A 26,422-nucleotide genomic window follows, 5' to 3' on the forward strand; every position below is an offset into this window, starting at 1 on the left:
CGAAATCACTTTGTTTGTACAATGGGGAGAAAGTTAGAGTATATATTGCTCGCATAGATTAACTTCATCTTGTTAAAATCGATTACCGAACGTTCAATGTGACACTTGGGATTCCCGTAGCATACTGTTACGTTGTTCGGAAAGTTATTTCGTTTTCCAAAATGGAGGATATATAATTTAATGAAACGTTTATACGCTCTAAAAGAATCGTGTTTCATTTTCACCAAAAGAAAAAAAAACGAAATGACTTTCCGAACAACCAAATGTAATCTAGGTCTTGTCGAGTATGTTCACTTACCTGGAATAGCAATATCATCGACTGCCCAAACGTTTTAAAATTGTACACATCGTCCAGTCCACTTTTATCTTTGACGTGCATGAAGAAAGACATTCCAAAGATCGCGAAGATAAACATCACCAAAAACAGTAATAGGCAAATATTGAAGAGGGCTGGTAACGACATCGCCAAGGCGAAGAGAAGAGTTCGAATACCCTTGGCACCTTTCACGAGTCGAAGCACACGACCGACTTTTGCCACCCTTACTACACGGAGCAACGTCGGTGATACGAAGTATTTCTCGATAATGTCGCTGAGAACCAGACCTGGAGGAGAACAGACGAAACGTTAGTTTCCCGAGCCGTGTAAATCGTTCAAATGCATCGCTATTCTATGATGATATTCGAGGAAGGGTAAGAATTGTGCAATTTATCTCACAGTGCACTCTATGTTAATTGATGTTCCTCTAATTCTCATGCAGTTGTGTACTCTATCGTGGGAAGGTTGTTCTTGCAAGGGTTGTCTAGGTTTCCGAGTACTCTAGAACCTGATTCATTCACTATGAATAAAATATTTAAAAAAAGAAAAAAAAGAACTGTGCATTCCGAGCCCTTTTAGTTCCGTAAGCGAGATTGTATAAATTCTAAATTTTGCAGTAACGAATAAAAACGTGAAAATTGCTCGATGCTGGTTGGTCGATAGAAAAGGAAAACTAAGACTATTTCTCGTTCCTTATTCTCGTCGGTTTGCTGCGACGAGAAAGTTTAAAATTGATGCACAGCGATCGTGTAACTCGTAATAAGAGAAAAAGAAACATGCAGTTCTAAGAACTTTCCATCCAGAGTATTTCATTTCGTGTCGAGAATTTTGCGGGAGAACAAGCATGCAATGTTGCTTGATAGTTTTGAAGTTTGTCAAAAGCACGATCACTTGTTCAATGACGCGGTGCTGTATGAAGAAAAAAAAAAAGAAACTATTTGCAAAATTTCGTGTAAGGCATTCAGATGTTTGAATATGAATCAACTACCAGTTAGATCAGTTCTCTCTAGTGAAGTGCTAGTTTCGAATAAGAGATAATTAAAATCAACGTAATACAGACCCGCTCTTACCCCGATGCTTTGACTAATGATCGTCTTTACATCGATTAACATATGCGAATCCGGTGAAATACAACATTATGGTAATAATCAAACAATGGTGGCAATGAATCTTGGATAAATCTAAGTTATTGTCAAAATATGTAGATATTGGTCAGTGGTGTGTTAACCCACAACTGGTTGGATGAAATACTTGTACACCTTCGTTCGTAACAGACAAAGATAATAAGGAAGGTGATATTATATCGATTAATCATCTCACAGCGGATACAGTGTCATTTTAACCTGGTTGTTGTACTTTCTGATCGAACGTGTAAACGAGTTTACTCGAAAATGGTGGAAGACAGAGAAATATTTAAATAAATAAAACTATAATAAAAACAAAATCTTGTACGTATATAATTGCTTATTAATGTGTAGTTGTATGTAAATTTGATCTCGAAACTTGTGTACAATGGAAATTCTACTGTGAATCAAAATGACCCTGCATTCATCTGTTGTCTCCATTTCATATCCAGTACCGCCCTTAGTATATTATTCTTGTAGAAAATTAAGTTTGAAACTGTATGGTATATACACCTATATATAATATAGGTTTGGAAGTACATTGTACACTATAACTTCCAACACCTGAACATTTTTTATTAGCGACTATATAAATAGTTGGTCCCTCGATTTCTAGTTCTCTCGTGTCCAGTCAATTCTAGGGGCGGCACTGTCCGTACTATTCGTCTTCCAAGGGTTGATTCTAGGTCAAACTACTGTAAAAATTTCGATCGTTCTACTCAACCAGTTCAGGATTAATAAAATAATGTTGTATCGACGGTTCAGCATTCTATCGTATTATCGTGGAGACGGTGGATATCATTTGGAGGGTTTGGAGGGGAGAGGGGAATCACAATACAACATCAATGTAAGGCTACGTAACGTAATGACGCTGATCAGTCGTTGCGGCACACGTGAAACAACGAACCTGTCCGCCTTTTCTTTTTTTTTTTTTTGCTTAAATGAGACCTAGTTTTGCGTGCAGAAGAAATAGCGTAAAGTGGATTGTTGCGTGACATGCTCATTATCCATCGTTCCGAGCTAAATTGCTAATCGTAAAGAGTAGTGGAGAAGATCGTGTGATAGTAAAAGCTGACAGGATTCTTTTCTCGTCAACTTGTATCGATTTCACGTGTGCCATACGACTGAACTAATCATTACATTACATTACCTAATATTGACAATATAACAACAACAAAATCAAAGAGGTTCCACGGCTCCTTGAAATAGTGGTAACGCAGAGCGAAGATCTTCATGAGACACTCGCTGGTGAATATCACAATGAATATCATGTTCAGATAGTCTAGAACGTCGCTGAAAGTCTGGGTCTGTTGATAATGGTCCAACGTCATCGTTAGCATGTTCAGCCCGATAAACAACATGATTATCATATCGAACTTTTTATCGGTCACTATTTCAAACACTATCGCCTGCGGTCTCCACTGAAAAATAGAAAAACGAAACGACCACGTTAAAATTAAGTATTTTTTATTGGTATCGTTCAGAGTAAAGTCTCCGCAGTTGACAATCGGTACTTTATGAATAACAATCGTTGTCCCCATTCTAAAAGGAGTTTTCTTAGTTGGACTCGTACTTGGATAGTCGTGTCGACGATTCTGGATTTCTTTTATGTAAAACATCTTCTACCTATTTTGTCAGTCACATTTAAAGGAACTACTGTGTCAACTATGGAGACTTTACCGTGTTGTTCGATATTTAAATCGTGCTTACTCTTGGACGCGGAATAGCCTTCAGTGGCTTCTTGCTACCCATTTTCTTCATAGCGTTGTAGTATTTCTTCTGGTCTTCCGTCATGAACATTTCTAGGGAACCTCCAGCTTTCTTCTTCTGCTCATTAAAGTTGTCGATGATAACTCCAATGAATAGATTAAGGGTAAAAAACGATCCGAATATAATGAAGAATACAAAATAGAAGTACATGTAGATGTTCGTTTCACGAATTGGTTGCTTGTTAAGCTGGGGAAAAGACGATCAACGTATAGATTGATAATCGTGGTGATCTGATAGTGTTTGTTTGTTGAGTATATCGGTACACTTACCTCCCTGGAATCGATTGCATCGTTCATGATTTGGATCCATCCTTTAAACGTTGCCACTTGGAACAAACATAGATACGCTTTTCCTACATGATCGAAATTCATAGGCGAATTCTCCCAAGTATAATTCTCAGCTATGCAGGCGTTTCGATCGGGAATTATTTCGAAGCTCAACGTTGTTTTGTTTGCGTCTACACACTGCAACAATAACAAAAGATAACAGTAATTATGTAGTCGTCTTTGGTGAAAATAATCGAGCGACTTTAACGACTGGTAAGACACGCCACGCATTGAAATCTCCAGTGTCTACTGTACGCGACTGACGATTAGAATATAGGTTTCATTGGTTAGAATTTATTAGGACACATGGATCAAATTGAAATCAAAATCTACAATCGAGTTTGAAAAAGTTAATCTTAATCACTGAGCAGAAATACTAATTCTTTCTAGAGGTATGATACATTATAATACGTACTTTGAAATATTTGCCAGCGAAAAGTTGCACACCCATGATGGCGAAGATTAGCCAGAAAATAAGACACACCAGTAACACGTTGAAAATGGATGGAATGGCTTGAACCAAAGCGTTGACGACTACCTACGGGACAAATAATACCGTTCAAGAATATAAAAACATTTCAACCATGTAAATTCTGTTTCTCTATGCGTCTAAGTATGCGTTTATATGCGGCTATATGCGTCTCTATGTGACTACGCTATGTGTACGCATTATCGTATGTGCAATTTAATTTTTCGACTTTTTCACGACAAAATAAAAACAATGAAACATCGACGCGAGAGAACTTTAAACGTCGAATTAACTTTACGATAAAAATCCACAAAGTGTACAACTTCTTTAAGGTTTCATAATTCAAATTGAAATCATTTTTAACGATTGATTTATTGATACACTCACTCGATGAATTTACAAGATTTAGAAAAGAGAGACTTTGGATAAAATATTTTTCTCGACTAATTTACGACGTAAAGAACATCTTAATCGACTTCCTGCTATGAAACAGTAAACCGAGATAAATTTTGCATACTTACTCCTTTAATGGTTAATTTCCGATATTTAAGTATCAGTACTTTGAAACGAATAGATCTTCAAAGATAAAAAAGAACTTGGAAAAAAAATATAAAAAAAAGAAGAATCACACACCGCCTTCTTCGGTTCTCTGCGAAATTCGATCGCAACGAACAGAACGAAATTAAAAAAGATACGAAGTATAGAAATTTGCCTGATCATTGATCGATGTGACGTGGTACAGTAACGTTGCTTCACGGAACACGATACATACAAGAGTATTACGTAGAAAACTTAAAGTAAAAGCAGCACATCGGCGTAAGCGTACATCGAAACACAGATTTCATGTATGCAAGGTGGCGGGTAGATCGTGGCCATAGCAGCTCCAACACAACTAGCAACAAGTTCATGCAGAAACGAGACAAAAAGAAAAATTAAAACTAAAACAAGACGAGTAAAAAACACATCGATATATGCTGATAATAGTAGCTTCAGACTACTACGAGAGAGGATAAGATAGTGTCAGGGTGTGGGCATGACAGTGACTCTACGCCCAGTATCTCAGCGACCTTGTATTACGGTTATGTAGAATCATTTAAGTCTGTAATGAGATATAAACTGTTAATTAACCCTCCGAATGGACTGTAACCGATGACAAGTTACGAATATGTATGTAGGTAAGTACGTGTGTTGATGCCTAGCGTTTATATATGTATCTAGCAGTATCCAGAGTAGAAGGCACGTTATCCAAAGAACAGATCGAGGTAGTATCTAAATACAGTGCCGTCCATGAGTTTGGGGTCACGTGTCGTTTTCTTATAATTTTAACAAAAATTGTCGGGAGTAAATAGTTTGCGAATCGTTAAATTGCGAGCGCTCTACGAGAAATGTTCGATGACGATGATCATTCGTTTCGAACGAAGCGATCGCGACAAACGCGGTATCTCGTTGAACCATCGAACGTGATCTTTCAGCATTTTTGTCTACGTCCAACTAAAACAGAAGGATTCGTCCCAACTGCGTGTACTGTATAGCAGTGGGAGTGGGAGGAGCGACTCCGCCCAGTTGCCACGCGGCGCGATCTAATTGGTCGAGACTTTGACAATCTTTCGTAAGGAAACGGGTCGTTTGCGACACACGATTCTCTTTGTACTTTTTATCTTCTCATCGAGTGGAATACGTGTAAATGAAAAAAATATTCGACCTTGATTTTCAAGAGCAATCTCTCTCAAATCGTACCCAGGAGAGGGATCGTAGGTTTTCTTTTTTTTTTGAAAAATGTTCGCGATGAAATGAAAGTCAAGGTAGTGGCCTCGAACTTATGGACAGCAGTGTATGTACGTGTATCCTCTAAAGTGCATATTTCGCAAAAGTTGTTCACGAGGAACAAGTCTACGTGCCGTTTAAACATTCGCAATGTTAAGCTCAAGTGCATTCGCGATTGCCCTACGCATGTTTACGTGCAAAAGGAGATTCTGTCGAGCCTCGGACACCGCGAGGCCGAGGATTTATTTCCACTTCTAAAATCCTAAGTTGCGACTATTAACTAATACGGTATTGCAAGGTCAATCATTGCATTGCGATAAATCAAAAAGTGAAAACGTACACGTAATTTGCATTGTTACGTAAAGTGAAGTACAAAACGGTGATCACTATTCTTTTTCGCGTTACACGAAATTCCTATCGGCCTCTTTGTCGAGTCTCGCGACGGAAAAAGAGAAACGGTGCCGCCGTTTAAGTTTCTTTTCTTCGAAAGTATAGTTAAATACGCCGATAAGTATTGTTAAATAAATTTCGTTAACACTTTTCGTAAATATAATTTGGACACGTTACAGATAAAATAAAATACTTGATAAGAGATATTCAATATTTATCATTAGACCAACAAGATTGTTCGACGGCACCGAGAAAGACTATATTGAAAATATGAACGAACCGAAGATTGTCGACAGAGTTGGACATCATTCGATAGAATTTTTATTTCAACGATCGATAATGGTTGGTTATCGTAATTCGTGAAATTACGAAACAGAAGGTGTTTCGTCGTCCAAAAATTAATCGAAATTGTAAAATACATTTTTTTCATACGACGCTCACTTTTCGAGAAAAACGGCTCCGAATATAAGTTGTATGTAGGGTTAATGAATCCAATGACTCGACAGTGGCGCCAATGACATCGGTGACTCGACAGTGGCGCCACAGTGAAGCTACTCGTACACTGTACCGTTCAGAGTCGTTTCTCTCAAAAACGAAAACTCGAACGAGAAAACTTTTTTTGCAACTTTTATGCACATTTAAATAACCGATAAAGTTACACGCGTTACCTCGTTGAATAACAAACGAAAAACAAGAAATCTTGGATACGTTATTCAAAGATGTGACGAATCATGTACCCGAATACAAGTATTCGATCGATCAACAAGGAACAATGTTACTGCGAAACATTTATTGCTCGTTATACTTTGTTCGTATTTAAAGCAAAATGTATGCCCAACTCTGGCTGTCGATTCGTCCAAATGGACCATTTGAATTCTAAAAGAATAACTCGACGGGATAAATAGAGTAATTGGCAAGGTCTGCTGAGACTGTGGGCTACATACCCGCATTCCCTGCATTCTAGACATCGCCCTGAGTGGCCTTAGGGCCCTTAGGGTCCTCATTGTTTTGAAGGCTTGGATCCCGCCAGCGCCACAGAGCGACGCTACGAAGTTAATGAGTGACACCTGCGAGCGAGAAACGAGAGCGAATCACAGCAACAGGTAGACAGGCTACACGTATGAAACGATTTCATCGTTTCCAAACTGGAAGTAGCAAATAGGTTTGGGAGGGGACAGAAAAAGAAAGAGAGAGAGAGAGAAAAAGATAAATAGATAAATAGAGAAAGAGAGATTTAGAGATAGATAGAAAGAAAAATAAAAAGATAGAGAGAGAGAGAGAGAGATAGAAAGAAAGTAGAAAAGGGGAGGGGAGCAGAGGTTGACCGTCGATGTGTCACTTCGTTCGAAGTTTCGTCGATGGATCGAGGGTCTCATATCGAAGCAGTTATCACACACAGGCGGCCGTCCCATCTGTGGAGAGCTTAGATTTCCATTTATATATAGTGTATATACACATTTGTAAATACGGTACAACAAATATCCAGAGCAGGAGGGTTGAAGACATAGATAGAAACCAGGTATGGCACACGTAGCAGTTAACAATGAACAGAAATATACATAACTTGATGCACGTTTACGTACAATCACGCGTATACGAGAAATTTGTATCGATATATGTATATATTATATTTATGTATAATGTATTGTACAAAGGAGAACGATTGTACGTATACGCGCATGTTCAGTCGACAAGGCAGAGAGCAATGTACGGCTCGACAAGAATCATTATCAATTACGAGCATGATTATTGGCTTCGTCCTGAAACAGATGAAAATGTTCGTCATACTTGCGATCGCAACGCAGGATTCAGGCATAAGAAAGACCATTGGTGTGCGAATCGTAATAATTGGTGATAATTCCATTTCTTCGTTGTTGGTATTGGTTATTTAATCATACTACTCAGTACGGTTAAGGGATCACGTGTCTGGGCACTTTGGAGATTAAATTATTTACCAGAAGTGAAATTTACTAAGTATATTAGAGTTTCGTTGATACTCTTCTATATTATCTCCTTTTATAGTATGGATGCTACGAAGTAGTATCAATTTTGATTTCCTTGCTGTTAAATCGATCAGTGTTCGATCAAATAAAGTGGAAATTCGTTTTTATTACGTACGAGGTTGTTTAAAGTGGTAGATGTATATACAGTAATGAAACGTTTTACTATCAAGAATCCAACTATGCAAATGTTTCATTATTTTTACTTTCAGTAACTTTCTTATGATTTTCAATTCGGTATGACTTCTTTACCTTGGACAATTTTACTGTTACATCGTAAAGAGTATAGGTATTCTTTTGCAAGGAGTACAACCTGGAAAGGTCACCCTGTAAGGTATATCCTTTGCGAGATATACAAGGTAGAAAAGGTCACCTTGGAGAGTATATCCTTTCCAAGATGTACAAGGTAGAAAAGGTCACCCTAAAGAGTGTATCCCTTCCAAAATGTACAAGGTAGAAAAGTTCACCTTGGAGAGTGTATCCTATCCAAGATGTACAAGGTAGAAAAGGTCACCTTAAAGAGTGTATCCTTTCCAGGATGTACAAAGTAAAATAGGTCACCTTGGAGAGTGTATTCTTTACAAAATGTACAAGGTAGAAAAGGTCACCTTGGAGAGTGTATCCTTTTCAAAATGTACAAAGTAAAATAGGTCACCTTGGTGAGTGTATCTTTTCCAAGATGTACAAGGTAGAAAAGGTCACCTTAAAGAGTGTATCCTTTCCAAGATACACAAGGTAGAAAAGGTCACCCACTTTAGTCGATCGAACAGCTCGTTATGGTATTTGGAATGCAACGGTCGGCAAACAAACGATCCCTTGACGATTCTGAGAAATGCGTTCAGGAAGTAGGCACGTCACCATGCGTTGCGATATGAAACAACCAAGAACCTGGTAAAACGTAATTACAATATATACCGCGTAGACGCACGTATTACACACAAGGAAGATCGTACATTACACACACAAAGCATGTTATGTATATATATATGTATATACAGTATATATATATAAATACACTGTACGGTTGCACAACGATCACTGTGTCAAAAAAGACTGTTAGGAAAGGCGTACATAGACAATAGCTAGTACGACAAAAACTCCAAGATATCAGTGCAGACACCAAGTAGAGACGCCGGTGTACCTCCGCACACTGGAAAGCACACCGTAGCACAGGCTACGATCATTTTGTTGGCGATTATGTCCGTTTCACGCCACCGTGTTCCCCTCGGTTCGACACGTTCCCCTTTCCACGCTTTGTACTCAGTTCCCTTTTTCAGATTCGAAGAGCCGAGGCTTCGTGGCAAATGTGACGGATCGGTGTCTGTTTTTCCAAGGAAAAAGGAAAAAAAGAAGAAAAAAAAAACAAAAACAAAGCAAAAACCGACTCGTGGTTTCACGTTTTTCAAGCCGATTACGAAGAGTTTCGATCGGAGTTGGTTCCGTCAGATTTGCACGATCCGACAAAGGTCGTCACATCACCGGGATCAGGCTGATTTTCTTTTTCTTTTTATTTACTTGTTTGTTGTTTGTTTTTTTTTTTTTTTTTATATTTTTTGTTAGTTCTCGTCGACCGATGACTTACTCTCATGCCCTCCCATCGTGAAACCGCTCGTAAAGGCCTCAAGGCCCTCAGTGTTCTCATGGAACGGAAGGCCGGGATGTCGGCAGCGCCGGCCCAGATTGCGCCCAAGTTGATCAGTGACAGCTATTATCATCAAATATTGATCAGATTGCACACGGGTTTCGTGGTTATCGTTGTTAATCGCGCGGACGATCGAATAAGAGAAAACTCCGCTGGAAGATTCCACGCTGCGCTCCCGCTTTGCAGGCAGACAATTTGGGCAATTGGGTGGAGGAGACGGAGACAACAAAATGGAGGAGATCTTGCGTCAAAGAGTTCAGACGGGACGGTTCGTTTTTCAAAAAAAATTAAGTTCACGCAACAAGCTTACGACGGTCCTTGTTTTGTAATTCTTGATAGACTTGATTGTTTTTTATTTCTCTCTCTGTCGAGTTCATGGGGTATCGCTCGAACCAATTGGTTGTCTCGTACAAAGTCGCGGAACGATTGTTTTTTTTTTCTTTGAACGATCAATGACTCTGGAAGAAACGATTCGTGGGATCGAATCGTAAGCTTGTTCTCTCAGGAAACAAAACGTAGGTCGGCTGCAGTATAAATCATGAAATAATATTAGAAACGTTCATAAATATCCTTATGAATATCCTAAGATTCTTCGTGTGTGAGATCGGAATGTTTATCGTAATAAACGCGACGAGTTGTTTCGTTGTTAATAGAGTTTGCGGAATTTCCGTACGAAAGTGTAACAAGAACTTTGAGTTATCCTTTTGAGAGAAATCTTCTCTTGAAAGAGATCACACACACTTGGAATACACAACTAAAGAGTTTTTATACGATACGTCGACTTAGTACGACTTACCATGACAATGATGAAATCAAGCCAGCACCAAGCGTTCGTGAAGTACTTTTTGAAGCCGAGAGCCAACCATTTGATTAACATTTCGATGAAGAAAATCACAGTGAATATTCGGTCCATGTAATACAAGATATCTTGCAGAATGGGTCGTTGTGAAAGATGCACATCTTCCAAGGCCTGAACAACGCGTTCGTGTATCATCAGATTGGATTCGTGGGGATTTACACGTTTTGACATCTTCGAGCCTGGCAATACTCTTATTTGTATCGTATCGTTTCGTAAAAGCAATCGATATACTAATTTAGACGATGGTCAGTATTTTTCGGGTGCACGTTTTCGAATAAAATATATTTAAACGAAAAAACTTCCCACTGCATAAATTACAATGTGTTAGAATTTACCTACACTAGAATTTTGTTTACAGTAAGACCATTTATGGGAGAATTATTTTCATACAGTTCCTATCCTCGTTAATGTCAAAAGTTCTGATTCTTCGTTTCAAAAATTGACAGAGATAAATATTTCTGTATCACATCCAGTGCTGGTTAAATGATCCAATAAAAATGGTACCAGGCTCGCAGTGGTCAAAGAGAATACGTAAAATGTTGCGTATACTCACGAGAGCCATACTACTCAAAAGAATCATCAAAATGACGGCAGTCTCAAAATACTTGTTCTCGATTAGTTGGAAGGTCTTCAGTCTCAAGTTCGCCCAACCTTGCCAAAACGGTGCGTCGTCATCTCCGGCCAAAAACGGGAACTTCTTGTAACAATTTTCCGGACAACAATCGGCCGGATAATCGGATTCGATGGGGTCCTCGTCCGCTTGAATAATAGCATCTCCTAATTCACCCTCTTCCTCTTCTCCCTCGTCTCCAAGATCTTGAAAGACAGAGTTTCATTTTAATCTCGCTGTTTCATCTTAATCTCCGGAAAGAATTGCAAATTGATTGTGTCAGACGTTCTAATTGGTCTTCGAAGGTCTGTGACTAAGCAACAATTGCTCGATGTTGTTCACACTATCTTTAGACATAGTACTACATATTCTTTAATTCAGTAGTCATTTTTCTACCTTACTACTATGTATGAAGTCCCATTCTACTTGAACAACGATTGAATAGGTTGCTTTAAACAATTTAGAGTCAATAGAGAATTGTTATTTTGCAAACTGAACGTTGAGCAATCATTGTTTAGTTAATTTCAATATGGGAGATCTTCTACTTATGTTTTCAATTATTATCTACGTTTGTAACATATTCTACAGCAGTATGTACCTTCTAAATGTTGCAATTTATCTTTAAAAATATGCGTGTAAAATTTAAGAGAATAATTTTACGGAAGATGATATTAATATTCTTGATGTAGTAGAAAATGAGAACGTTAATAAAGTTCTTGATGCAGTACTCGTAGTCGATACGTTTAAAATTATTTTACAAAAATACCTTCTTCTTGTTCCAGGTCTTCCTTGCTCGCATCCTTCTTTTCTTCACCGTCCAACGAATCTATACTACCCTTATGACTTTCATCTTTGAACGCCCTGTTCTTATGGCTGCCGTAAGATTTATTACTATCAAAGAAATACGCAAAAGATTATACGATTAACACAAGTCGATCTGTCTTGGTATCCGCGAATGTAAAAACTCAAGAAGAGGTCAACCAACCTAATTGTATCATCCTCGTTTTCGTTAATGTAATCGTGGTCCAGCCTGTAGTCGCGGTGGTTTATCGAATTCCCGATAATCTTGCTGTTGTTCATGCACAGTTTGCCCTTCTTCAATTTATTCTTCAAATCTCCTTCGAGAAATAAAAATCGTTCTCATCTAATTATTGGTGGAACTACGAACGCGTCGTTGTTAATTTGAAAGTTTGTAAAATTTCCTTAAAATTGTACGACTAAATTTTATTGTTCCAAGACGTGCTCCAAAAAAAAATGGAAAATTAGTTTTTGATTATTCTCGTGGAACAATTGTTTACATAATCGATACAAAATTATACTCATTTTAATTAGAAATTCTATCTTGCTTCACTATCCATTTTCGTTCGAGAGAGAAATAGTTAGGATAACATTATTAGCACATTGGGAACGATTTTATCCGTGTTTCTCATTTGCAATACATATGCTTACCATGAATAGTAAATTCCATTCCATCACCAATAGCAACTTCGAGTTGGTTCAGCTCCTTGGCACTCTTTTTATCCCTATACGCGTCCAATTCACCATCTGCAAGATCTAGGTCCCCATCACGATCAATTCCATCTGCACAGTCACACAAAATCTCTAACCCGCCCTTATAAAATTATAATCTCGTCAAAAATATATCCGAGTACGAGAAAGTAACCGATCAGTTACTTGTCTGTTTAGCCCATTCTTCCATTGAAGATATTAAAAGAAATTTCAAAGCTGTAGATTTTCTCCATTGCCTATAAATTTTTCATCTATTTCTCATGCAATTTTCCCGCCGCGGTGTAACTCGTTTACTATGTCACTTAATTAATAAATATAAACTAGTTTCTTACGCGGTACACATTGGATTCCGTTCTACTTTAATCGTTACACGTTACCAGAATACTTTTCTACCTAAAACCATTAAATTGTAATTCACTCTTAATATTTCAATTTTCGATGAATCGATTAGTTGCATTTGTATACTACAGAAAGGACAATGTTAGGTGCAAGACCGTAAAAAATATTTATATCGTTCGTTCCCGATAGAATCGATAATAAATTGATTCGAGTTCATTGGCTCTGTGAGAAGAGAATTATTACATCTAATTTTATTAAGGAGCTTAGCTGCCAAGTGGATTTTAAGCTTTCCAGTATTTTATAGCTTACAAGATCCTCATCGTTCGCTTTTGAACTCATTTTACCCGTATCGTATTTCTAATCGCGTAAACTCGCGATCAGTGTAGGTTTAACAGCAAAATGAAACGTGACATTTTATTTACTTATTTCCGTAACTGTTACTGTAATTTACGAAGCTGTATCGTTAGTCGAAACTTGGCTTCTCAGTTTCACGTCCGATTGGGTGAAACTTATCGACGCAAATCCAAATGTACCGCGTGAAGATCCGTGATCTACTCTCAGTGTTATCCAATAATATCGAAGCGTTTGTTCGTTTCCCTATAGACGAAACGATGCGATTGTATTTCTTCAACGTCAAAATAATAGATAAAGCAACGTATAACTGCCAGGCTAATCAGCGAAGCAAAAATTAATTTTCATATTTCCAACTTCTTTTCTTTTCATTTTGTCACCGTTGATCTTTCTTTATTCAGAGAACGAAGAGAAATAGCAAACCGATTAAAAAATCTGCGTAAAAAATCGAATATGCCAGTCAACGTTTTATTACATTGAAACAAAAAAATTAGAAAAAAATCCATCGAAAAGTTGAACAAAAAAAAAAAAAACAAAAACAAATAGAGAAAAAAATAATTCGTTTCACCGAACACAACGAAGATTGCTAATTAATCGTTACGCGCTGCTAGTTCCTTTTATCTATCGATCGGAGGGCAATCGAGAATGTAGTTGGATCTCTATCAAAACGATTTCGATCGTCGACTGGCACCGAAACGAAAAGAAAGTCTGAAAAAAGTGAAAAGCAGAACTGAAAACAGTGCCACGAACTACACAGCGCACACAGCAAGCGATCTGATTGGATATAAACCTTCTTTCCAACTGTTGGACGGTCCCTCACCTGGCGCCTGATCGGATATCTGATTGGTGAATTTGGCTCGCATCAATTTAGCAAGATAAAGGACATTTCGCTTGATCCAGTTAACGAAACGTGCTATTCGATCGATCGCCTCCGCGATCTTGTTCGTATCGTTGTCCGCGGTCGGCGCTGAAAGATTCGATGAACCGAAGTTGCTCAGCAACAAGGCCAAGAAGAGATTCAGCACCTGTTACGTTACAGACACAACCACGATTTTTTCACCATTTTCACGTAATTTGTATCCTCAACTGGTCGAGTGAAATACAAAAAATGGAGGTTGAGAATGTTTCGAAGTTATTTGGAATTGTTCAAGACTGACTTTTCACCGTGACAATTGGCCTCTCGATGATCTTAGTCGTGAGAGAATCAAACTTTCGAGATCGTTAAGGTGTTATACTCCCATTATATTGTTTAGTTATCCTGTCACTACGTCCTTGTTTCTCGTTCGATTACAGACACAACGACGAATGTTTATAGATAATTTGTATCCTTGGTTGATCGAGTACAATATAGAAAAAGATTGAGAACGTTTCAAGATCATCGAGGTCTGGAATTATTCACGAATTTGTATTGCACACGTCGTGAATGTCGTGTTAGTACGAAGACCGAGTCGTGACAGGATCAATTGGCTTCTCAAGGTCGCCAAGGGGCTACCCCCACCATATCGTTCGACCACCACTCTGCCTTCACGTCCTCACTTCGCTCCGCCCATTGTGTCTGAGAAATAGAAAGCGTGTGCTCGACGTTCTTTGTGTTTTTTTCCTAAACAGGTTAAATCTCAAGGAGTTCAATTTTTTCGACGAAACGACACACTCTACGATATTCGATTACACTTACATAATACGGTAACGATTAATATTCACCTCTTACGGTACGAAAAAATACTAAAGTGAAACTTGAAGTGAACTGCAAAACAATAGAAAGGTCAGTATATTGTTCATCGAATTGATCAACAATCGAACCAGTTGAGTTCACCCTACCAGTCGAGCGTTAAAATTAAAGAAAGTTCAACGACAGAACGTATACATCGTTTCGTTTCTCGCTGCGTATACTTACAACCAGATTACCAATGACAACCGTAGCCAAGAAGAATGGTATGCACGAGACATCACCCACAAGCATACAGTCCCACATAGACTCGATCCATTCTCCGCACAGTACACGAAAGACGATCATGAACGAATGCATAAAATCGGTGAAGTTCCATCTTGGTAGTTCGCCATCGGGAAATCGATCAACGTTGTCCGTGTAGTTCTTGCCGAACAGCTGCATACCCATCACAGCGAAAATGAAAATGATGATACACAACACGAACGTCAAGTTACCCAACGCGCCCACGGTTCTACCCATGATGGAGATCAACAGATTCAATGTGGGCCACGACTTCGCCAACTTGAATACTCTTAACTGCGAACAGAGGAATTGTTTCTCGCATTTTCTGTCACAATGGTGAAATCGATCGGTAGGGTACTATTGGGTTGTTCGGAAAGTCATTTCAATTTTTTTTGTGAAAATGAAACACGATTTTTTTAGAGTGTATAAACATTTTATTAAATTATATATTCTCCATTTTGGAAAACGAAATGACTTTCCGAACAACCCAATATATTGAGGAGCAATTTTTTAGGTTCTCGATTATTTGTAAAGTTTCATAAGGGTTGGGCTAATTTCGTACGAGATGGTAAATATAATACGTAAATAAGAATATTAACCGAAATTATTTATTTAAATGAATCGACGAACAATTTATTCGTGACGTATTATTTTTAAAGACCAAATGTACTTGTTTCTTTTACGGAAATTTATTTTGAGTAATGAACAATTTTGAACGTAACTGTTGAGTAGTATATTTTTATTATAAGTAGTGTAACAGTACCTAAATTAAGCTTTTGTACTACTATTATGATTATTCTTATTTCGATACCACGAGAAGTATTATACATCGAAACCGTTACAAGTGCCTAGAAAATTGCTCCCTGGTACGTAACTTTGATTGAAAATACCGACTTGGTGAATAGATTGTACAATGATACTTTTAATTAAATATAACTTACCAATCTGAACGATCGTAACACAGAAAGACCTTGCACACCTTCTAAGCCTAATTCCAGAAGCGAGAGAGCGACGATGATGAAGTCGAAAATATTCCAGCCTTCTTGAAAGTAATACTTGGGACTCATTGCTATTAGTTTCATCGTTGCTTCGATACCGAATGTCGCCGTGAAGAACTAAAATTTATGCAGGTACGTTAATATAACACAGACATGTATACAACGATTACCAATAGCCATAAAACGGCCATTGGTACACCGAATCCTTCGGGTGCCAAGATTCGAGCAACGTGCAACTCGTCGCGTGCGGAAACGTTGTACTCTCGTTTGCTAAGTATGTATTCTCGACGCCTATGGGCGTTCAACGCACGGATCGAGGCACCAAAAGGGGCGAACGGATAAGAAACAAAGCAAAGTGAAAGGATCAAGTCATACAAATTGCGATCATCTCCAAAGCTCCGGGAACACATGGAAGAACTGTTCACAAGAAACATATTTCTATCCAGTTTGAGAATTGAATCGCTTCGAATCTTGTACTGTTTGCTTACATAGTTTCCCGTCTTGAGCACTCTTTCCATGTCCTTGTCCATGTCGTGGTGATCCAACGCCATGAAGAGTGTGTTGACGACGATACAAAGGGTGATGAAAAGCTCTACGAACGGATCGAACACCAAAAGAGACACGTATTTTTGAATTTCGAGCCACAACCAGCAGCAATCCCACACGCAGAAGATATCGATGCAACGCAACACAGCGGCCAACAGTTTGTCCTTGAACCTGGGCCCTTCTTCATCGTCGTCTGTCGGAAAGTAATAGGTCGAAACTGTAACGCGTGTTAGTAATTTTGTCTGGCACCACTCTTTTTGGGGAAAGAGGTTTTCTCATTCGTCAAGCTTGTTCTTTGTATTTTACAGACCACAGATTATATACGAACAGGCGGTGCGTGCGTGTAATGTCACAGCGAACGAAAGAAAAGAAGAAAAAGAAAAAAACAAAACGGTAGCTTCCCAGTGTCTACGAACCAACGCAAATAGCAATCAAATTTTAATTTGTGTACAGAGACTCGGAGATCTGTTCGATCGTGCGTTATTTCTTTCAAATGAAATTTGAAATAATTTTACCGTAGATTAGAAACCGTAGATTCTAAATAATATTTATGTACGGTAGAATCGTCTAAACGTATTCATCGTGAATAATCATCTTTCGTCGATAATGTTCGAGCGTGTTTTATTTAAACAAATCTGCGAGTCGCGTGCGCAATGCGAATAGTAAAAATGGAAACGCGCGAGTGTCCAGAAGCCATGTCAGGGTACAGAGGAAACTAAATTAGCAAACAGGTGATGCAAATGCTATGCAAATTCGTTGCAATTAAACGCGTCGTGCAACTTCGCTCAAAGAAGGTTCTTTGAGAGGCTGCTTGTCAAAGAGAATTAGGAGCAAATTCGAGTGAAATTAGTCGCAAGGAAAGCTCGATGTTTGATCGATCCCCAATTGGTTGGATGAGAGACTAGCTGCGTAATTGTCGAAACGATAATGAATGTCGAGGACGTTGAATGGATGCGCGTTTGTGGTACGATCACGGTAGTTTGACAACGCACACTAACGGAAAATTTCTATTAACTTTTGTTACAACATTTCCAGCAATTCGTGTTCTCGTATTTTTCGAAAATTTTCAAATCGTATCTCGATCGTGACTCATCTCGAAACGTTTAAAGATCTTCACAACGAAGATCGATTACAGACTAATTACAAATCCATTGTAAAATCGAAAAATATGCATTTTAATAATTATTCTTAAAGTTAACGATCCCGAATACCAATAATTATTATCAAAATTAATAATTACGAATATCGATGATCGTTATTAAAATTGATAAATACGAATTTTGATAATCAGTATTAAAACTGGTAAATATGAATATTAATTCCAGACTGATAAATTGCAAACTCCTCGTAAACAAATGTACATGCAAGTGAAACATTCGAGCGATACGAGTTCAAAGGAACGAATATAAGTAGGAGAATAGTTCGACTACATCCAACCAGTTGAAGGTCAACGATATACAGAACAATTGAGTTGTCACACGGTACAACATTTCAACTACAACCAGAAAGCTAGAAATGACTATGCTCGACACACATAAGTGGGAAAATACAAAAGGAAATTACAAAGTGGCGAATTCTAACACTTGTTACGTCGCCGTATTGGTAGCTGGTGGCAATGTTTAAGCTCTCGTGTACCAAAGCGATCGAAGTGCGACTAATGCGTGCGTGTGTGTACAGTGTACTCAGTAAATGTTATTCGTGAAGCTCTAATCGCGATGGCTGGAGCATCGAGTTTTATATATAATATGCCGGCGCTTGTAGTGAAGCTTCTCAAACCTACTCTCTTATTGTGCAGCTCAGGTGAACGCGGTGCCCTCGACGCGACGAAGCGAGTGCCGTTAATAAAATATTGTGGCAAACGAAAAAGAAAACTTCGCTGCAGTTGTATCGTAGAGTAAAAATTCAAGCGAGATCCCAGGCACCAAGCGACCAGGATATCGTGCAGCTGCAGCGAGGATATTAATCTGTGTCGTATCGTCAGGAAACAAACTCTGTTTCCCCAAAAGAAAACTACTTAAGACTGTTACAATCCATTCAACAGTTCGAGGGCTTACGCGCCGCAATTGTTCGTAATACACCGGTGTACACGTTGCCCTATACGAATCACGAGTATCGTGTAACGAGCGAGAATTGTTTAACATCGATGTATGTACTTCGATCGAGCAATGCCATCTTCTTTGCTGCGACAGTAGAAACGGAAAACAATATACATCATTTAAATAACGCATCCGGGACGAACAGGAACCGTACCATGCACTGTTGTACATCGTGTCACCAAAGTCCAATCAAAATTACAGATATCGTGTTGTCATCTCAAAACGTTTAATACGGTTAAAGACAAAGAAAAAAAAAAAGAAGAAAAAAAAGTGAAAAAAGAAACAATAGAAGTGAAAAGAAAGGATTCAGTCTACTATGTACAAGGCGCTCAGACAAAAATCTTCAGCACTGAATGTCAATCGAAGAAAAGAATACAAGAGTATTAAACAACGGTGTACATCAAATGATATAGGATGCTCATCACACAAGAGATACACATCTGTGATATGGGTGATAAACTGTAAGAAATGACGTAAGGGGGTTGGATTCTCGACATTACCTCCTTGCTCCGGTGTTCTGCTCTGACGACCCGCGGCCTGTTCCACGATGTCGTTCAGAACCATCACATCTGAAAAGATAAAGCGTACCCCACCACTTGCCGATCGTGTATAGATATCGATAAAGATACCGAAAGTGTTTACCATCGTTGCAGAATTTTACCTTTCATATCGACGAGAGCGTGTTGTTGAGAAGGCTCTATAAACGGATTGTCTTGTTGCTTCGCCTTGCCCATGGGATCCTCCAGATCGCCCTCCTGAAGATAAATCGTAACGTTTATTTATCGAGTGTCGTAAACTTTCTTTTAATTGTACAAGTTGATCCGGTAACTCTTGTCGTGTTAATGTCTCGAAGTGTAGCAGTGTCTTTACATGCCAGTACAAAGAATAACTAACTAACTTTACTTTCAATTTCAAGGATAAATTTCTTTATTTCCGTGTACTCTACTCGGCCGGAGAACAAAAAATTCAAAAGGAACCATCCGCCGCGAACGAACCGTTCGCTCGTAAAAGGTCGCTGAACTTTCGACCAATTGAGTAGCGCAACGTGGCGCCTGGGCGGAGCGTAGCGACTCCGTGCGATCTAATTGGTCGTAAGTTCAACGATCTTTTGCGAGAGAACGGTTCGTTCGCGACAAACGGTTCCTTTTGAACTTTTTATCCTCTGGCCAAGTGAAATACAAAGAATTGAACAAATTTTTTTTTCAAATACACAATTTCATTCTTTCGCTTAAAAAATAATCTTCACACGTAACAAACATCGCCAGCTACGAAGAAATTCCTTCTCTACCGTGTAATGCTAAGTTACATCGATACACTAAGTTCCAGAGACATCAACATAACGACAGTTAGGGACGATAGAATCGTCCGGTGACAATATACTCACATAATGGTATTTCTGATTCGAATCCGTGAAATGTCCATTCACGGAGGGAGGCCTGACCGATCTGATCCTCAACTGACTCTCTTTCGTCATCGGTTTCCCGGCGTTGGCGATGCCACCGATAAGATCACCGTGAGACGTGTACGAAAACCGCGAAGCGTGTGACGTGTACGAGGAGTGCCTAGACCCAAGGTTGGCATAGTAACCCGACACCACGATAGTACCATTTTCCTCGGACATCGGGGTGACCGCGTTCGAATCGTCAGCGTACGGTAGGTGTTCCTGCGCATCGAGGTACGTAGAGAGCACCAGTGGTTTCCTGTCGCCACCGGGTGGCGCGACGAAACGACCGCGACCGTTTCTTATCGTGAACTGATGACTACCGCGACTGCTCCGGCGAAGATTAAACGGTGAGCCAGGTAGACTAAGGCTCGCCTGAAATTACAACAAAGCGGACCACCGCTTTTCTCTCTCACCGTTCTCGAGCTTCTCTGGAGGGCGCGGGCGAACAGGGCTCAGGATCGGGGAACGCGTCAGAGGGACGAGGACGGGTTTCTATACCACCTCGAGCAACAATCGTGTCAAGCGACTGTTGAATCCCTTACGTTTACAAACATTCGGTAATACCGCCCGATATGAATATTGCTCGAAAGCGCAGGAGTCGTGGGGTGAACCGATATTTTCCTGTGGTTAACGTTCGAATCGTAGGCGCTATTAAAGCTGGCAATGATCAAGTGAATGCCTCCCCGCAAGGTGAAGTAATTCATGTTCAGAAAACGCCATCTCCGTGGAGCGGTGAAATGAAACAGTGTATGATCCCCATCCTCTGGGCAATCTATCGATCCCAGACAGTAGGTAGTATTATGAGATCGATGAATGGTACACTAATGAATTGATATACCGATCGATGTATGTCCAACTATACGCTCTTAACGGAGTAATTAAATAAATGCGATATCGGTAACGTGTTTCTAGCTCATACGGATTGTTTAATTTCAACTTAGATGGAGCATCGGTATCGAGAATCATTTTTTCTACGGGGAATTTTGAAAGTTTCTTTTGGCTCGATATAGTAACTCGTTTAGCGTACGAATAGATCGATCGTTCGAAAGAATTGACATCGTTCGAAACTACTACTGTTGACTGTTTCGGTTACCGTTTTTCAAATTGTAAGAGACAACGGGAAATTTTTAAATATGGATCGAAAAATCAGAGTCATTTTTTTCACGCATCTGTCGCGGGAAGTTTTTCATCATGCATTCGTATATAGAGATATGTATACGACAAAGATCAATGGGTCGGAGACAAATCAATCGACGACTCAAAATCGCTAGCCTCGATCGCGAGTGACGCGATCCCCTCTTTTAGACGACGCCAAGGGGCGGAGTATCCAAGCGAAGTGGTGGGGATAGCGCTCTCGGTGACCTTGAGCAGTCAATTGATTGCGTTCCGACCCGGTGGGCTCAACGACGAAGAGAGGGTATTACAAATAAGTAAAAAACAGTAGCAAAAGGGAACACAATGCAAGCGACTTTGTAACATATTGTCGTAAGAACATCGTATAGGGGGTACGAAATTTTTCTGGGAAACATTTAGCCGTTTATGAAACAATTTCTGATACGTGTCTAAAATTGATAGTCTCTCCACAGTTTAAAGAACACCGAAACAAACGACAAAAGTAGAGTGTTCTCTGTTTAAACATTGATCTCGAGTCAAGGAAAAAGAAAAAGAAAAAAACAAAAGTGTATTCGTACTCGAAACGATTCGCTATGTCGTTCGTTGAATCATCGAAACGGTTTTCGAATTACGAATCGCTCTCCGTGATAACAACTAAGTTGACGCATGATAATTTTTCCACCATTCCGACACGTCAAACTTCGGACGCGTTGACATGATTCGGATCATGGAGATCCTGTACAGCTATTTAGTACGTACGGTCGGTGCTGACAGACACGTCGTGACACACATACCTTCCGCAGGCTTTCCTGGTAGGCATAAGTAAACTGGCCATTAGCGGCGCGAGAGACCTTAAGAAAAAAACAAGAAAAGATATCTCCTACCAAACGGCTCGTAACGTGGTCTAAAGTGTACACCAAGGAGGCACTCGATACGGATATGTTTATATAAATACTAGCAAAGCGTACATACACAGAAGTAAGAGCAAGATGTTACACGCAGAGATGATACAACTCGTCGCAACATATCAGGGGGTACAGACGTTACTCAAACTCGTATTTAAGGTACAGAAGAATGGGAGACACGAAGATCGGTGAGATCCTTGCGGCTATCTCTCACGGGTACTTAAAACGCTTAGGGGCTGACGGATGCAATCCCTTAGAAAAGAATTACGACAGCCAGCTAGCTCCATCGGGAGTCTACGGATGCACCGATGGACAGTGTATTGATATCGTACTGTACTATAGTCGAAACAAAATCGTTCGATCGTTCAAGGCCATTGACACAAAAATGACGTTAGCCTACCCTCTCTGTTCGAGAGATACTTATCACGGTGGAGGTAGCTCGTCGGTGTCCTTGAACGGCCAACCGATCGTGGTTCCTACTGTACAGTATCAGCAATCCACGGACACCCAATGATGCTAGCTGTACCACATGGAATAAGTGCATAGAGTAACGTGGGAAATTCTCATTCGTCACGTTTGTTTACCTTCTTTGAGAATCTCTTCGGCATCGACGACATTTCGTTAACGAGAGAGCAATTGATTCAATTTACTATTTACAATCTGGGAATCAAGGACCCTGGCCATTTTTCCGTGACAATTTTCTCCGTTTTCACGGCCCCGACGGTTCGTATCTCCTTTCTCTACTACAACACATGCGTTGTTGGCATGCAAGACAGCACAATGAATTCAAGACGTCTGTTTTATGACGATGCGATGCCAGACCTGATTGCTCTTACACGACCGAGGGTCAAGAACAACAACGGTAAACTGAAACGAACACGTTACACGCGGCCGTGAACATATTATACCATATTGAAAAGTCAAGACTGAACTTAGCGAGCAAATCAACGTAACGAAAAGAAAAGAGTGTTTTTTAAAAGCGTCCTAACCAAGTACCAAAATCATTGTACGACAAGCATGCTACAGAGCGACAGATTTTTATGGAAGGGCTCGACTCGTCGAGGTAGGCTAAACGGACCTCTGTTATGTACTAGTTGCAGGCCTGTGATTCGTCTGAATTGCTCGAGAAGGTATCTACCGAGTGATCTGTTGCGGCCAACCTTCGTTCCGTTCAAAACTTCACCATCTCCATTCGTGTCCCGCGTCACACCCCCAAAGTTGTGCGATCGCCATCCACACACACATACACCTCGGTAAACAACAATCCTCCGTCCAGCTGAGTTTATCGGTTCCCGGCTCGTGCAAAGCCTTCGCAACCTTTACTCACGATAACTTATCGCGCGAAATTACGTCAAATGGTCCGAGCATCGTTCCAGATGCTGAACACTCTACCGGTGTAAGTTAACTTGCGCTCAGTTTACCGACGAGTCGAGTCAACATCGAACAGCCTCGCATGAACTGCTCTCGTAGAAGCGAGGTCAGGGGGGACGAGTTCGATAATAGGAACAAAGTACGTTACGTTACAGGAGGACAAATCGGATGGTACTCCGCCAGTCAGATACTTACGGCGCTGACTTTTCGGACTTTAGTGGTGGTGGTGTGGTTGTTGATCTGTTTCACCCTTTGCTCGCTGACGGACTCGATCGAACGTATGCTCATCCTCTCCTTGTTGTTGTCGTCGTTCCCTCTTTCCTGGCCAACGAAGAGCTCGTAACTGTGACACGAGAAATCCGAGGGGGACTTGACGATCTGTTCAGCTGCGTTTGCAGCTGCCGCCGCTGCCGCCTCCCTCGCTGCCGCTTGTGCCGCCAACTTGTTCTCCTTCGCCAGAGCGGCTTCCTCGGCTTCCTGTTGCGTACCAAAGCACGAAAACACGAACATTTTTTTATCAACGATCGTGTTACGGTTCGTTCTGTGTCGCTACCGATGCCGAATATCGAGGTTTGGACTTTCAACGCGTACAATTGCAAAATTCCGAGCAAACTTGCAAGTGCATCGTTGCGTTTGGGGAAACAATATTGTCACGGTGAGAGAACAGTGTCTTTATACTTTGAGTCGACAGAGAGCTCTAATTGTTGAAATCAACTTGTACAGAGTGATTTAAAATAGGTGAGCAAACTTTGGAACAGTGTTCCACTCTACCTTAAGGATGAAAATATATATACGTTAGTTCGGATAAGAACGTCTATCGTGTTATTAGATCTCTACAGCCTCGTCGGGTGTTCTTGTAACACTTAATCGTCCAACAAAGGGATTGCCAGCCATACACGGACGATAGACGTCCGTTTTCTCATCCTTAAGGCGAGTAAAACGAAATCCAAGGCCTGCCACGAGATCATCCTCTATAATTTCATAATTACTGTTCTCTCAAGGCGAAACCCTACACCATCGATCGTACAGCTTTGCGCGAAAATTTTCGGAAGGAATACGCACCCTTACGGCTTCCTCTTCGGCAGCTTCCTCCTCCTCGGCTTTCTTTTGCAATTCGTCGTACGACATCGCGACAATGGCGAGAATCAAGTTGACGAGATAAAACGAGCCGAGAAAAATGATGACTATGAAGAACAACATGTGCCATGGACCGGCCGATCTTAGTACCAGCTGATAGAGATTCTCCCAATAATCTTGAGTCATTAGACGAAACGCGGAGAGTAAGGCCCAGCCGAAGGTGTCGAAACTCGTGTAACCATAATTCGGATTATCGCCGTATCCTTGTAAACACGTGTAGCCAGGAAGGCACTGCCTGCACTCGAGAAATCGTTCTTCGTTAGAATGAGCGCGACGCCTAAGCGCCGCGCCGACGATTATGTGGGCGAAAAGCGTGTTAAAAGATGCAAATTACCCTGCTCCAGATGAATTCCCGCACAGGGGCATGTTTTTCGTCTCGTCCACGTACCAATTAGCTGGGTGAAAAAAAACAGTAAACGAAATTGCTTAGAAAACCACGCGCGTCTCGAAGCCCCCGTCGCAGTCGCCTCGAACGTGTTCGAACGACGAATTTTTTCTTTTTTTTTTTTAAATATAGAGAAAGAACGGGCTTTTTTCAAGGGGTGGGGTCACCCCGGCGTTGCGTACGTACTTTCGTTACTAACGAATCGCTCCCAGTTTTCATCGGTGAGATTGCCCCAGGAGCCGTCCTCGGGAAAGTTTTTTATACACTTTTGCGTAAGAACCCCCATGTAAATCTGGAGGCCCATCAGCGCAAAGACGGAAAGAGAGAACATCGTCAGGATTATCACATCGCGCAGGTTCTTCACGGATTCTATCACAGCGCCGACAATGGTTTTCAGACCTAGACAACGAGAGAAAAGGACAGCGGACTCAGTAGGAAATCCTGCGTGACGGGTGGGTCGACGTTAACAGACCGCTTTTCATTTTGCAGCGTGTGGAAAGAGATGATGGACCGGGTTTACCGAGGGAAACGGATCGACGGGAGATCGACGGAGTGGGGATGGAACGGGGGTGGAGCGAGCGCGAGAGCAACGATTGAACGAGGAGAGCGGTGGGGGAGAAAGGGGCGTGGACCAAGACCGTGGTGACAGCAGTTCGATGACCAAGTGTAAAACATTTGATCGATACAGATTCAACGAATGATTTTGAGATCGATGGATGAGCGTGAAATACGGAGGGCTGATGGAAAAAAAATGGCGCCGGAAGAGAAAGAAATAATAGAATGTTAATGGGTCAAAGTAGAACAGGCGTTATCCGGTGATGATTGCGAAAATGTGTGTACAGCGACCGCGACAAGTGTCTATGACCTCTAACTGCGTCTACGACCAATTCTATTTCTCTAAGCATACCTGGTACAATAGCGACAGTCTTCAAGGCTCGGAGGACTCGAAATGTCCTGAGAGCGGCAAGGTTGCCTAGATCTATGCCCATCGTCACATAACTGCAATA

The 26,422-nt window shown here is 40.5% G+C and overlaps 1 protein-coding gene across 28 annotated transcripts in view; it reads right to left on the reverse strand.

Moving 5' to 3' along the window:
• Para (sodium voltage-gated channel paralytic) overlaps positions 1 to 26,422 on the reverse strand; it is a 70,804-nt gene that overhangs the window by 9,914 nt on the left and 34,468 nt on the right. For 2 of the 28 annotated variants that reach the window (XM_076317006.1, XM_076317026.1), the window contains 24 exons: positions 26,323 to 26,414; positions 25,602 to 25,814; positions 25,365 to 25,425; positions 24,956 to 25,265; positions 24,089 to 24,370; positions 22,412 to 22,468; positions 20,445 to 20,876; positions 19,722 to 19,815; positions 19,561 to 19,629; positions 16,907 to 17,157; positions 16,362 to 16,535; positions 15,364 to 15,714; positions 14,260 to 14,494; positions 12,720 to 12,851; positions 12,256 to 12,385; positions 12,037 to 12,161; positions 11,214 to 11,476; positions 10,598 to 10,771; positions 7,104 to 7,226; positions 3,952 to 4,074; positions 3,480 to 3,674; positions 3,151 to 3,396; positions 2,591 to 2,861; positions 299 to 603 (listed from right to left, as the gene is read on the reverse strand). In XM_076317006.1, the coding sequence (XP_076173121.1) occupies positions 299 to 603; positions 2,591 to 2,861; positions 3,151 to 3,396; positions 3,480 to 3,674; positions 3,952 to 4,074; positions 7,104 to 7,226; positions 10,598 to 10,771; positions 11,214 to 11,476; positions 12,037 to 12,161; positions 12,256 to 12,385; positions 12,720 to 12,851; positions 14,260 to 14,494; positions 15,364 to 15,714; positions 16,362 to 16,535; positions 16,907 to 17,157; positions 19,561 to 19,629; positions 19,722 to 19,815; positions 20,445 to 20,876; positions 22,412 to 22,468; positions 24,089 to 24,370; positions 24,956 to 25,265; positions 25,365 to 25,425; positions 25,602 to 25,814; positions 26,323 to 26,414 (4,708 nt within the window). Of the gene's footprint in view, positions 1 to 298; positions 604 to 2,590; positions 2,862 to 3,150; positions 3,397 to 3,479; positions 3,675 to 3,951; positions 4,075 to 7,103; positions 7,227 to 9,741; positions 9,865 to 10,597; positions 10,772 to 11,213; positions 11,477 to 12,036; positions 12,162 to 12,255; positions 12,389 to 12,719; positions 12,852 to 14,259; positions 14,495 to 15,363; positions 15,715 to 16,361; positions 16,536 to 16,906; positions 17,182 to 19,560; positions 19,630 to 19,721; positions 19,816 to 20,444; positions 20,877 to 22,411; positions 22,469 to 24,088; positions 24,371 to 24,955; positions 25,266 to 25,364; positions 25,426 to 25,601; positions 25,815 to 26,322; positions 26,415 to 26,422 lie in introns of all 28 variants that reach the window. The other 26 variants (XM_076317007.1, XM_076317021.1, XM_076317010.1 and 23 more) reach the window with 20 other exon arrangements.

Source organism: Ptiloglossa arizonensis, chromosome 7, assembly GCF_051014685.1.
Source record: "Ptiloglossa arizonensis isolate GNS036 chromosome 7, iyPtiAriz1_principal, whole genome shotgun sequence".
NCBI lineage: Eukaryota > Metazoa > Arthropoda > Insecta > Hymenoptera > Colletidae > Ptiloglossa > Ptiloglossa arizonensis.